The following is a 13,789-nucleotide window of genomic DNA, read 5'->3' on the forward strand; positions in this document are numbered from 1 at the left end:
GTAGGTTCATATGGGTAATAACAAGTCAATATTGATAGTAAAGCACTTCAAATTTAAGTCCCTCTAGAGATAAGTGCTTTGAGTAATTGTGAGGATGAGTTAAAACTCTTAATGAATTCATATCCCATTAGGGAGGTGTAGTTAAAGCAATATACACTTGATGAATTCACCTATATGAGAGTGGAGTGGGGCCGCTCCTATAAGATTCATTGGTCAAATCTTTAGAGCTCTCATGAAATAACCAGGCAGGCGCACGGCCTAAAAGCGCAAAATCGCGTTAACAGCAAATTATGGGTTGCAATGTGATTGATAAAATCTCTGTCATACATCAAGAGTTATTGGTTCATAGAAATTTATATTTCACCAATAATTTTGTAGATCATGTTTTATCAATCTATGTTTGGTTCATAGTCTAAAAGACACCAAACTAATTACATTTCAACCAAATCCAGCAGAGTACTTTTAACATTCTTCTTTTTATCCAAATAATTTTTTGAAATAGGAAGGAGATTGTTGTAAAATATATAGTATTTCAAAAATATTCTTTGTCCCACATCGAAAAATGAGAAGTATTATTTTCTCTGTCCCACATTGAGAAGTGAGAAGAGTTGCAGTCTTTGTCCCACATCGGAAGTGAGAAGGGTTGCAACACATTCTGAAGTCTATAAATAGGATCCATTCCTTCCTCAGAAAATCACCCCAGCAGCTTCAGTTAATATCTTTTGATAGCTGCTCTATCCCTCTCTCTCTCTCTCTTTTATTTTTTGTTAGTTGATATCTTCCTGGTTTTAATTTGCTAGTTCTGGTCCTTCTAGTTTGCAACAAGAAGAAAGTTTGTCTTTCTTGTTCGCAATAAAAAGAAGAAGGCTTGTTTAATCTTGGGGAAACATTTCAATTTCATGAAATAGTTTCTTAGGACAGTGCTACGCACGACTCAAGCAGATAGTGTTAACATTGTTGTAGCCATTTATCCAACATATATGACTCAAAATTCGCAGAGCAAATATGAAACCAAAAGCTGGTTAATTTCCCTTGTTATCTTTTCTACTTCCTTGTTAGTATACTTTTCTAGGGAGGGGACGATTTGGCTCAATCGTTTTTCAACTCATGGACACTACATTTTTTAAAAAATATTTTTATGAGAAGAGAAGAGTACAAATTATGTAAAAAAAAAAAAAAAAAAAGAGTACAAATTATGTACATACTACTTTTTTTGCAGCGGGACTCTCCATATATAGTAACACTGCATAAGATTATTTGTTAATAGCATGAATTTTAATGATACAAAGATTTTTTTTTTTTGGATAAAATAATTTGCATAATATTTTAAACCTGCATAGTCCAAATAAAAAGCTTTGGATTTCAATTAGGCAAAAGTAAAACAAATATAAAAGATTTTGCACGGACGGCCTCTGTGGTGATCCTTTTGGCTTGGAGGCTGAAAATTGCAGAATTATTTCTTTAATTTATTATCAAACTAGTAAGAAAACACTATAGGAATTCATCATCCATTATAATTGGCAGTGGATCAAGAATTGGATCCATGAACATGAATATCCGTGACCTTAAGTAAACAAAAAGAGTGCAAGAAAAGCATATATACAATCAATTTGAGCAAAATGCATGGCCTCCCAAATAAAACAAGATTAAAAAAAAAAACAAAAATCTGAGAAAAAAGGGCAAAGTGAAATGAACTGACATTTGTGACATACCAGAAAGTGAAATGGAGAAGTGAGCAAAGCACCTGAGAAGCAGCATACCAGTGAAGGGTAATTGGTAGTTGAAAAAGAAAGGCTATAATGAAATGTTCCAAGCTTCTATGCATGAAGGAGAGTAAATATCGCTTGTATTGTTTGATGAAACAAATAATACTTCATAAGAAAACTTTCACAAGAAGTAGAACTGCAATCTGAATGACTAGCTAATTAAACATTCAGATATACAAAACGAAAATGCCAGGGAGCATTCGATTGTTCTTTCTTTTCCTCTTTTTTTGGTTCCCATTATATTGCAATGAGAATATAGTTGAACAAGCCTGTTCTTGCATGACAGCAGCATCCTTTTCCTTTCAGTACCGTATTACTGAAATTCTGACAAAATAAGTGTACTTAATCCTGGAATCAGTTTGAAATTCTGACAAAATAAGTGTACTTAACCCTCCCCGGAATCAGTATAAGTCCATTGGACATATGGAGAGACTACAATAGGGCTCCTCACAGTGTGATTGCTTCCCACCTCAGTTCATGTCAATGAGCCAAAACTAACCATCCCATTATTGTCACTGTGTATTGTATGGTGAGGGAGTAGCTTTGTTTATCATTTGCCTCTTGAAAAGCTAATATTCTGTGGATTGACATCAACAATGGAACCTCTTGGAGCTGTCACCACGGCCTTATATTTTCTAGCACCACTTCCAACATTTGTAAGTGTCCTCCTAAGAGTCTTAGCTAACAATTTCATACTACCCTCGTCGTAGAAAGCAATAAAGGATGGATAAATTTAGTCAGATGAAGGGTTTGAGCAATTGTAGCTAGTTGATCTTGTGATTGATGAAATGAAATTTGACTATGAGTCAAATTCATAGAGCACAAAAGATTTGTGTAATCTTGTGGGGTAGCATCATATATGAGACCTGGATCCAATGCTTTGTTGGGATTAACATGTCCTGCTCCCCCATGGCAAGAGGTGTAGCAATATCATAGCCATATCCCATGTCTTTGATTGGAGTGCGAGTATTGTCAAGGGCATCGGCTGTGATCATCATGGCAGATCGAATAGCTGCAGGACTCCACTCAGGGTGTGCACCTCTAAGGAGTGCAGCAATGGCAGAAGCATGGGGACAAGCCATAGATGTACCACTTACAAGACGAAAGTCATTTGACAAGTTAAATTTGCTACCAATTGTGGCTACAGGACTATTCGGAAGCCATGAGGCTAAGATCAGTGTGCCCGGCCGGTGCCATTAGATCAATGTTCCTGCAAACCAGCGGTCGACTGTACCTGGTGCAATGGTCATTGTCCATGGGAAGCCGTTGTATAATTTTCCAAGACTTGGACCCCTATTTCCGGCTGCACAAGAAACTAAAACCCCCATCTCCATTGCACCAAATGAAGCTATAGGTATAGGATCTTCATGTAGAGGCCACACGTGTAGGTCCATAGATAGTGATATGATGTCAACACCATCAGGAACGGCTTGGTCCAAGCCAGCAACAACATCGGATGCATAAATTCCCTCTTTCCATCCAACCTTATACATGGCCAATCTAGCTCGATGTGCAATCCCTAGTCATAGCTTAAAAATGAGGCATCAGGAACATAATTTCCAGCAACCATGGATAAAGTACGAGTCCTCCTCCATCCTCACACGTTCCTTTCCACTTGGAAGGAGTCGGTGTCATTCCATCGTCCTTGTAGCTTGGACTTTCTGGCCAAACACCGGAATCAACCACCCCAACAATCACATCTTTGCCAAAGTTTGAAGCCGGCCATTGTCCGGTTACTGGATTCAAATATAGGAAATCAGAGGTGCGGGTTTTGCCCATGGTAACAAGTTTGTCAGGATAAGCTGAAAGAAATCCAGGCTTTAAGAGATTCTAGGTCATTTGAAGACAATAATGCACTGAAACCATTTAGGGCTTTTTTGTATGAGTAGAGTAAACGTGCTTCATTTTGAAGAGTAGCTGTACTGACTAATGAGGCAGATTTGATAGAGTCAAGAATGGATGAGTACCAGTCAAGTGCCCTGGGCATGACTGATTTGTCCATGTGAATAATATATGCTGACCTCTCTGCTAAAGCTAGACTGGCATGCATGAAATGGCAGTAGAAACCACACTAAATTGGAGGAGAAAGGTACGAACACCTTTAAATCCGTCCATTTCCTGCACCAAACTCTTCTATGATGCTATTGCACTTTAGACGTATTTACAGTGAAGGCAAATCAACTAGAGCATGACCTAGAACTAGAAGCTTATATGCAATGATAGTGAAAAAGTTATTAGTCCTCAACTGCGACATGCAGATTTTTCTCGCAATGTTTGGAATACAGCTTTCAACTCGTTTTGCCATATATTATACTTCCTCCAGCTCCTAGTAATATATTAGAAACAGGAAATTTTACCCAAGAAAAAACAAATGGCCGTCCTTGATAAAAAATTTTTTTTTTTGAGATATTTATATGGTGAAGTAGATTATTAGTGGTAAGTTCCTAGTGGGAAAATTAATTAGTAACAAATTTGTTTTAGGGGAAAAATATTTCCATATCATGTTATATGAAGGAACAATTTCTTTTCTTCCACTAAGCCCGAGATCATAAGATTGAAAATTTTGCAATATGTTGAAGTTAATTGTGCCAACAAGTTAAAACTTTACTATAAGCTATTGCAATAGTTGTTTAAAAAATGTTAATATTTATTTAAAATACCTTACTTTCACAAAGCTCTCCTCCCCCCCCCCCCCCTCTCCCTCTCACCACAACCTCTACCACCCACTAGAGGCTAGAGGTGCCCATCTTTGTCAACGGTATCTTATTTAATGTATTTTTTGTGTTTTGTAAAACTAATGGTTATTTTATAATGTTAGTGTAGATGGTGTTTTAGACAAATTTTGTGTTTTTAATAGGATTGTCAAGGGGGTGGACCAGTTTGAGGTCAACCCGTTTGACCAAAAAAAATTACTAACCTAAAATTTAATTGTGCCCAGTCGAATTTGGGCCTAAATAATAAGTCCGAACTAAATGTAAGTTGAACTTAGATCATGTTAATCTCAAATTAGATTGAGACTCGACCTGTATATGAGAGAGAGAGAATGCGTGTGTGTGTGCGCGCGTGCACATATGCATACACATATTATGACATAAAATGTTAATAATTTATATATAAATTTATAGTAATTTATAATTATATATTATATATTATATATAATTATATATTTAATTGTTAGCTTTGGCCGAGTCCAATTTGAGTTCGAAACTCATATAATAGTGTAAGTTATGTTTGAACTTTTTAATTTGAGTCTAAAACCTGAAAGGTCAAAGTCAAAAAATTCATATAATTTATGAGTCGAATTTGGACTTATCAAAGTCTGACTCAAAAAACCCAATTGACACCCCCAGTTTCTAAAACAAGTGAAAAATAGAATAACCAAACAGACCCTCAAGCTATTCATTGGGTTGAACGTTTGGATGTATGTTATTGTATCATTCATTTACTCCATTCACATTACACATAGATATGAAAATGATATTTAAAAAAAAAAAAAAACAACCATAATGACATTGACTTCTTAACCATCATTAATCTGTCCAAGAAAATAACTCTATTATCAATAATACTCTGCCAATACCGGCCGAATATGTTACCTTTCAATGTCCCTAAACAAATAGAGAGGTGTCAAGTTCATAAAATTCAAAATGCAGTTTAAAAAAAAAACAAATTGGCACAATTAACATCCATTGGAAATGCAAACTAGGGGGAGTTGTAAATAGCTTCATATTTATTTGTAATTTGCTTTCAGTAAAAGATCAAAAGCCAAAAACAGAATTTCGTTATAAAGCATAATAAACCTTTATATATAAATAAATAAATAAATATATATATATATATATAAGTGTGTGTGTGTGTGTGTGTATTGGCATAGTCCGTGACCCAAAGGAAAAAGGTGCTTTTCCGGATGAAGGCGGCATTTTCCATCCAAAACTCAGAGATGTTAGCCATTTATCCAATTCAGAGCACCTCTATATGTTAGGGTGCGAATACAAATCTTTCGAAATAAACTTTCAAGGTGCAATATGTAGTATGATCACCCATTTAAGGGCCAAAATGGTGTTATAACATAAAACTATATATGTCCTCGTACTTCTTGAGAAAACAAGTGATTTTAAGCATATAATATTATTTTGGACCTGTTTCTTACAAAATTGCCTGGTGCAAACTCCCTTCTGTGCATGTTACAATTGCCAAATCTATTAATTATGAACGATTTAAACACTGATGAAATCTGTTGAAATAGATCCAATATCTAAAAAAATTTCAAATTTGATAACTAGATTTGAAGTAAATTCGAATCAAACAACAAAATGAGGATAAAAATAGAAAATTCTCACTAAGAAGTTTTAGAAAAAACAGAAAATTCTCACTACAAATGCCTAGGAGAAACAAAGGATTCTCACTAAGAAAACTTTGAAGAGATTTTATTGAAAAATATAATAAAATGAAATCTATGGGAGGAAGTTCATGGTGGTCTCACTCCTAAAGAAAAAGGCCTTCTGCTTGTGAAGAGAAAGACCTTCTAAGAAGATGAGAAAAAAGAGAGAAGTTGGAGGAGGGGAGAAACAGATAAAAGTTTGTTTCTTACAAATTAACGAAGAAATCAAAACAATCCGTTCGTTGCTTACAAATTAAGCAAAGAAATCAAAATAAACCGATGTTAATTGTTTATGCCAATGGTAGATCAGTCATGAAGGCGTGATCTAAGGTTCTTGTAACACATCACGCCTCTAATTGACTTTCCAAAATCCACAACTACTAGATTTCACTTTTTGTTTAAAGACATTTTTTTATTTTTTTGGTAATTGAAAGGTTTTGAACCAAGGTCAAATCTCCCACTTTACCAAACAACTCAATCCAACCTTCCCCTAGTAAATTTCACTTTTTAACTCCTGAAAGCTCCAATAAAATATAAAATGTTCTTTTAATGTATGTTTATTATTTTGTAGATTCTTTTTTTTTTTTTTTGGGCCGGGGTGGTGTTGGACGGGGATTTTGTATTGAATTGCTAGAGAGACCCTCTAAAGGCTAAATCAATAATTTGCCCAAATACATCTGAACTAAATGGGCCTGGCCAGGATATGTAAGATTGGACACAGGAAAGGCCGGGGGATTAATGAACAAAGTTGAGTTCATCGGTCAACCTTTGCTGTTGTAATCTAGCTGGGCTTAATTATAGAGATGGCCAGAATTGCCCTGTTTGTAAAACAACCAAGAGAAGATTAAGTACCTCAGGCCCTCAGATCAAATTTTCTTGCTGGATAAAATGTTTGGAGTAGCAGCATTTTTTATTTAAGATGGAGATTTCACAGAATAATCTGGGACTGGGGTTATTTTTGCTATTTCCTTTTTAAGATTCTATTTCATATTATACATTTTCAGAGGTTGAAGTACTTTTAAGTTACTTTACAAGTCGCTGTTAGCCATCACCAAAATCTTTAAGGTTTGATGAGATGAGAGGTTAGGAGTTCAAACTTTATCTCCCGTTACTTGCCACTTTAAGTGGCTTCCTCTAAAACTATACTGGTGCGTAATGCATCCGTTTGGTCCGATGATGGTTCAGTTCTCGTCGATTCTCCTGTAGGTCTAGTTGGGCCCTCTCTCTAGAACAGGCTAAAGTAAGTGTAAGGCAGATAAATGACGATTGACTCAAAAAAAAAAATTACTTTACAAGTTTCATAGTAGTAATTAATGAGTCAGCCTTAAACTCAAAGATCTTAAATTACCTTGAACACAGCAATTAAACTAGTTACCATTCAACAATTCTTATTCACGGTACTTCTTAAATCCCACTCCTTCCCCTACTAAGGAAAAAATTCTTATTCATGATGAAATTAAAGGAAAAAAAAAAAAGGAAGAAGCCCTATTCAGGAATTCAACAAAATTAAAATGGAATGACATTATCAAGCCCAAACAGTGGTTATTGGTGACACCACAATTGGACTTCTGACAACGTGTTTCCCTCCAAAGTCTGACCATGTAATTGAACCAAAACTAACCTTTGCAGTGTTGTCACTTGTGTATCTTATGGTCAGTGAATAGGTTTGCCTGTCATATTTCTCCTGAAAAGCTAATGTCTGTGGATTCACTTCAACAACGGAACCCCTTGGAGCTGTCACAATGGCCTTGTATGTTGCAGGACCATCCCCAACATTTGTAACAGTCCTCTCAAATATCTTATTCAACACCTCTGTACTTCCATTGTTGTACAATGCAATGAAGGATGGATAATTCAAATCAGAGGAAGCGTTGAGGCAACTGTAGTCAGTTGATCTTACAATAGATGCAATTTGGCTCCGAGTGAGATTCATGGTGCACAAAAGACTTATGTAATCTTGAGCTGTAGCATCGTATATGAGCCCTGGATCCAGCGCTGCATTTGGATTAATATGTCCTGCCCCCATGGCTAGAGGTGACGCTATGTCATAGTTGAATCCCATGTCTTTGATCGGACTCTGAGTATTGTCAAGGGTGTTTGCCGTGGTCATGATGGCAGATCGAATAGCTGCTGGACTCCATTCGGGATGCGCACCTTTGAGAAGTGCGGCAACGCCAGAGGCATGGGGGCAAGCCATTGATGTGCCGGTTGCAAGAGAGAAATCACTTGACAAGCGAATTTTGTCCCCAATGGTTGCTACAGTACTTGTTGGAACCCATGCGGCTAACACTAACGTCCCTGGTGCCATAACATCAGGTTTTAAGATGTTTGGGTAACTTGGTGCAGGGCCTCTTGAGCTATAGTCGGCAACAACTGGTGCAGGGTTTGTTCCTAAGATAGTTTGTTGAAATGTGATGCTGGCAGTGGGCTTGACACCATTTAAGGCATACTTAATCACATCTTCTAGATATTTTGTGCTGATAATGACTCCCGGATCAGGAAAAGTGGTAGATTCTGTAATCTCTGGATCATCAGAGAAAAAGATGGTAGCAGGGACAGTTGACCTGGAAATATTTTCGTGATTGTAGAAAGCATTGAAATTGTCACAAATGACAATTCCATGAGCACTAGATAGCAAGTCACTTGAATTACAACCAGCTATTGTTGGGTTGTAGATAAGAGGTAAATCTTCAACTACAGCTCTGGCAGGAAAAGTAGTCCACCCTGTGATAGTCATTCCATTCCCCAAAGTTACTGTCCCTGCAAGGAAACGATCAACAGTACCTGCTGCAACTGTCATGGTCCATGGAATTCCATTATGTAACGTCCCAAGAGATGGACCATTATTTCCAGCTGAACAAGAGAACATAACGCCCTTCTCCATTGCACCAAATGAAGCTATTGCTACAGGGTCTTCATATAAAGGGATGAAATTTAGGCCCATAGATATTGATATCACATCAACCCCATCCGCAACAGCTTGATCTATACCAGCAATTAGATCAGAAGTATAGCCTCCTTCCGGCCAAGAAACCTTGTACATGGCCACTCTAGCTCGAGGGGCGATTCCTCTGGCCGTCCCTGACGCATAGCCGAAAAATGAGGCATCGTCAACATAATTTCCAGCTACCGTGGAGGAAGTATGCGTGCCATGTCCCAAAAAATCCCTGGTAGAATTCATGCTAATAACGATCTTCGGATTTGCAGCTACAAGACCCTTATTGAAGTATCTTGCACCAATTAGCTTTAAGTTGCACAATGAAGAATTGAAATCCTGTCCAGCCTCGCATGTTCCCTTCCACTTGGAAGGAATAGGTGTCATTCCATCGTCCTTGTAGCTCGGACTTTCAGGCCAAACACCGCTATCAATGACCCCTACAATCACATCTTTGCCGAAGTCTGCAGCCGGCCAAAGCCCATTTGTGGGGTTCAGAGAGAGAAAATTATAGGTGTGAGTGGTGTCCATTGTGACAAGCTTGTCAGTATAAGCTGAAAGAAATCCTGGTGATTTCTTCAGAGCTTCTAGCTCATCTTCGGACAACAATGCGCTGAAACCATGCAAGACATTATCATAGGAGTAGACAAATTTTGGTCCATTTCGAAGACTGTCAAATGAGACAGATTTTACAGCATCAACAGTGGAAGAATACCACATGTGGTGGCTAGAGAAAGCCTTAGGCATGGCTGATTTGTCCATATGAACAATGTATGTGGACCTCTTCGCTGATACTACTAGGCTTGCGTGAAACGGCACAAGAAACCAGGTAAACACTAGGAAAGATCGTAAGACTTTGAAGATTAATCCCTCCATTGATCAAATTTCTTTATTGAACTTACTCTGATACTATTCTGATCTTCCATGCACCAGAATTTATAAGAAATCCATCCTTTCCGTCATCTAATCTTGCTTGTCCTTTTTTTCTCATCGTTATGATCTACATCTTACAGCTGGAATGGAGAAACCAATATTCATGCTTGGCCTGTACACTAGAGAAGTTTTCTGGCGATCGAAAGACAAAAAGCTTAGTGCTTCTTTAGTCGCGTTGTAAAGTTCGTCAAGAGTAATTCATCATATCGTCATTATGTTAATCCAGTGTGGGATTTACTTATATGGGTGATTTTGGTATTGGAAACTCACATGCTAAAAACATTTTTTTCCCCAACAAAATCAACCAAAAACCTAAATTTTTAAAAAAAAGATGAATTATTTATGGTAAACGATCTGCTTAAATAAATTGTTGATGGTATAACCTTTTGCTTGGAAGATCAATAAAAAGAAGTCTTAGCAAAATTTCAAACCAAGCTATTTAATTGGTTAAATTGAGTTGCAAGGCTATTAGTTGTCATTATAGTTCCAAGTTTAATTATCAATTTTGTTGTTTTCTTATTCACCTAGGCGGTGAACGTTTTCTAGTTGTCAAGTGATGCAGACATCGAGGCTGTCCAAGAGTTGAGTGATGATCTAGTTCAAGTTCCAATTTGACCGGTGACTAGAGCCTGTGCTAAGAAGCTCAAGAAATCACTCCAATCTAGGGATGTAATCAAGTCGAGTCAAGCGCCAGTACCGTTATATTTGAGCTCGACTCGACAGTAGAGAGGTATTGTTCGAGATCGAGCTTGAACGAGCAGTAGAAATGGAACTCAAACTCGAACTCAAAAAATGGTTCGAAAACTCAACATCCATTCGATTATGCTCGATTTTTTTGCGAGTATGATCAAACTCGAGTACTTGACTCGACTAAAAAAGTAATTCTGATAATTTATACAACTCTCAAGCTTAAAAGAGTAAAATTATAATAACTAAATATATAAATTTTAATTAATTACTTTGTGCTTGATAAGACTCGACGAGAAATCGAGTTTGAAAAAATAATACTCGAACTTGGCTTGAATAATTATCGAGCTACTCGTACTCGACTCGCACTCGATCAAAACTGAGTGCGAGTCAACCTTTTGACCAAGCTGCTAGCGAGAAACTCGGTTCGATTACATCCTTACTCCAACCTTTAATTCAAACTATTCAAGAGCAAGTTGAATCTCACAAAGCAATTGAAAGAATTGCTAACACCGATGGCTAGAATAACACTTGAATCCGCGGACAGCTTGATTTGCAGCCTAGGCCATTGGATCACCTCCTGGCATGAATCCTTCGTCAACTTGAATAGGTGTATAAACCATAGCGATCAAAATAACACCAGCACTAAGCCCGACAAAAACTCCAACACTGGACTTTATGGAAGATAGTTAGGATTTCTTGTTTCATTGTTTTTCTTCTTGGTTTTTGGTTAGTTGGCTGATAATTAGTTATATTAGTATTATTAGTCATAAATCGGTCAGCTCTGCTAGCTTAATAGGCCGCTAGTCATAGTCATAGTCATAGTTATTAGGATCAAATTCGGATTTGCTAGCTTAGTAAGTTATTCGGCTATATAAAGCCGAGTTTTGTCGATGACCACTATATATACATGCAGTGCTGCTTCATTGTAATGTGAGGATTTTGTATTAATAGAAAATATCGGCCTTATTTGGTAAGTGAGTTTTTTGGGTGTTTGTCTAAAACTTTATTGTAACTTACTATAAAAGTTTTTAAAAAATTTTTTGAAGTGTGTAAATTTTTGAATATTTTGAAGTGTATAGTTTAAAAACTTTGAGAAGTTTTTTGAAATTACCGTATCTAAAGTTTTTTAAAAACTTGTAGCAGACAAACTTGGCAAAAAAACTCAAGTGCCAAACAGGGCTATCATTTTGCCTCCCAAATTAAAGGCTTCATATTTCCTTGTCATTCGTTCCTTTTCACCACTTATTTCCCTTCATTAATATTGTGCCTCGAATTTATTTGGTTGTTTAAAATGTGTGAGTTAAAATTTTCTCAACAAGGGGCATCGAATTATTTATGTTTCAGCTACGTATATTTTGTTGAGCCAACAAAAAGCAATACATGTTTATGCATTCATTAATTCTCAAAAAAATGAAGGGTATTCCAGGCTGATACATGTGGAGGATCTACCAATCTGAAGACTAAACAAAGACTTGGCTTTCCCAAGAGCTGAACTGTCCTTAATCTCAAGTAGAACTACTACAATAGAACGTAATTGTTTCCCTTGGACGATAGTTACCACAATAATAAGTAATAACACTACCCTCTACATAATTTTGCCAATGATCATACATTCATATACAAGTTTAATTCTTGTTGCCTGTAAATTAACGGACAAGCAAGCATACCAATTGTTATCTGATTGGAAATCGCAGAGAATAATGTTGATGGTCAAGCAATTCTTTAAAGAACAAGAAGAAAACAAAAAATGGATAAAAACTAAAGGATAATGTTATTTGCACTCCCCTTATGTTATTGACACTCCCACTACCCTATTTTTATCTTGATAAGACCATATTACCTCTGTCCTAATTTCTTTTCCTATCCGATCTTGTGTTCACATGCAAGGAAGTTGGGCACAATTGTCGTACGTGTCCAAAAGATAAAAAAAAAAATTTAACTTTTGCCTCTCTTTTTCTAAATTTACATAACTTTTTTAATTTATTTTTTATATTCTTATGTTAATTTCAATTTTGTAGATTTTGATGAGTATAATTCAGGTCCCATTGCATCATTTGGATACTAGATGCTATTATACTTTTGTTGAAATATATTAGAAAGTTTCACTCCCTTTATGATAGCTATGTGAGCTATTCTTAGTTGACTTTTTGAAGTATTAGTGTTCTATTTATGAGACATTGTAGTTATACTCAAATTTTGGTCATATTTGAAGCTTCGGATTTTTTTTTATTTATTTTTTTAGACTTGAAGTCGGAATCTATTCATATTACATAGTTAGATTGATTTTTGGCATCATATAATTTCGTGAAGTTTTGTAGAAAACTACATAATACATATTAGTGATAATTTTAAATTAGCTATTATAATGTGCAATGGAATAATTAATTGGTTTTAGAACATAAGAGAAAATATAGTAAAATTAACTCATAAACAAGGAGAAGAAATTAGCGAGGGGGTAATATAGTTTCATCAAAATAAAAATGGGATAGTGGGTGTGCAAATAATATTATCCAAACTAAAAAGCCTAGAACAACAAGGCTAATTTCTTAGAATATATCTAAAAAAAAAGTCCATCAAATATAGGTCTGACAAACCCATGGTACAAAACTATAACAGCCGTGCCTAGTCAGCACGACAGCAAATATTTTTTTTAAATCATTGCAGGCTCCTGTGCTGACTGTGCACGGTAGCCTGCAGCCAAATTTTTTTTTTTTTTTTTTAAATCGCAGCCTGCTACCGTGCTCAGCCTTTTGACAAAAAAAAAAAAAAAAAAAAAAAGGTCGCTGTGGGCGACCGAAATTTCTTTTGCTGACAGTCAGAGTCTTTTTTTTTTCTACAACGGTAGATTTTGTATTGATTGACAAAAATATACACTTATATGAGCAAAAACTCAACTAGTTCTATACAAAAAGTGTTAGACATACTGATGATTGATCCATTCCTCATCTTGAGATATGCCTAAAGCATAATCACTAATCCAATCACATCTAGAATCTAATTTTCTATCTAAACAAAATGAGCATTTCTGGAATAAGGCTCTGAGGCTATTAATATCATCAGTCAAAGTTGCCATTTTGATATCCT

The 13,789-nt window shown here is 36.2% G+C and overlaps 1 protein-coding gene across 1 annotated transcript; it reads right to left on the reverse strand.

The window, feature by feature from the left end:
- Positions 1-7,496: 7,496 nt before the first annotated feature.
- LOC113729445 (subtilisin-like protease SBT3) lies at positions 7,497-9,974 on the reverse strand. Its single transcript, XM_027253739.2, has one exon. It carries the CDS (start codon positions 9,956-9,958, stop codon positions 7,673-7,675), a length of 2,286 nt encoding a protein of 761 aa, XP_027109540.1. The 5' UTR covers positions 9,959-9,974; the 3' UTR covers positions 7,497-7,672.
- Positions 9,975-13,789: the final 3,815 nt, after the last annotated feature.

Source organism: Coffea arabica, chromosome 2e, assembly GCF_036785885.1.
Source record: "Coffea arabica cultivar ET-39 chromosome 2e, Coffea Arabica ET-39 HiFi, whole genome shotgun sequence".
NCBI lineage: Eukaryota > Viridiplantae > Streptophyta > Magnoliopsida > Gentianales > Rubiaceae > Coffea > Coffea arabica.

What these genes read in the sequence shown, in the direction of transcription:
- LOC113729445 (XM_027253739.2), bottom strand. Translation starts at nt 9,958, where the DNA reads ATGGAGGGATTAATCTTCAAAGTCTTACGATCTTTCCTAGTGTTTACC.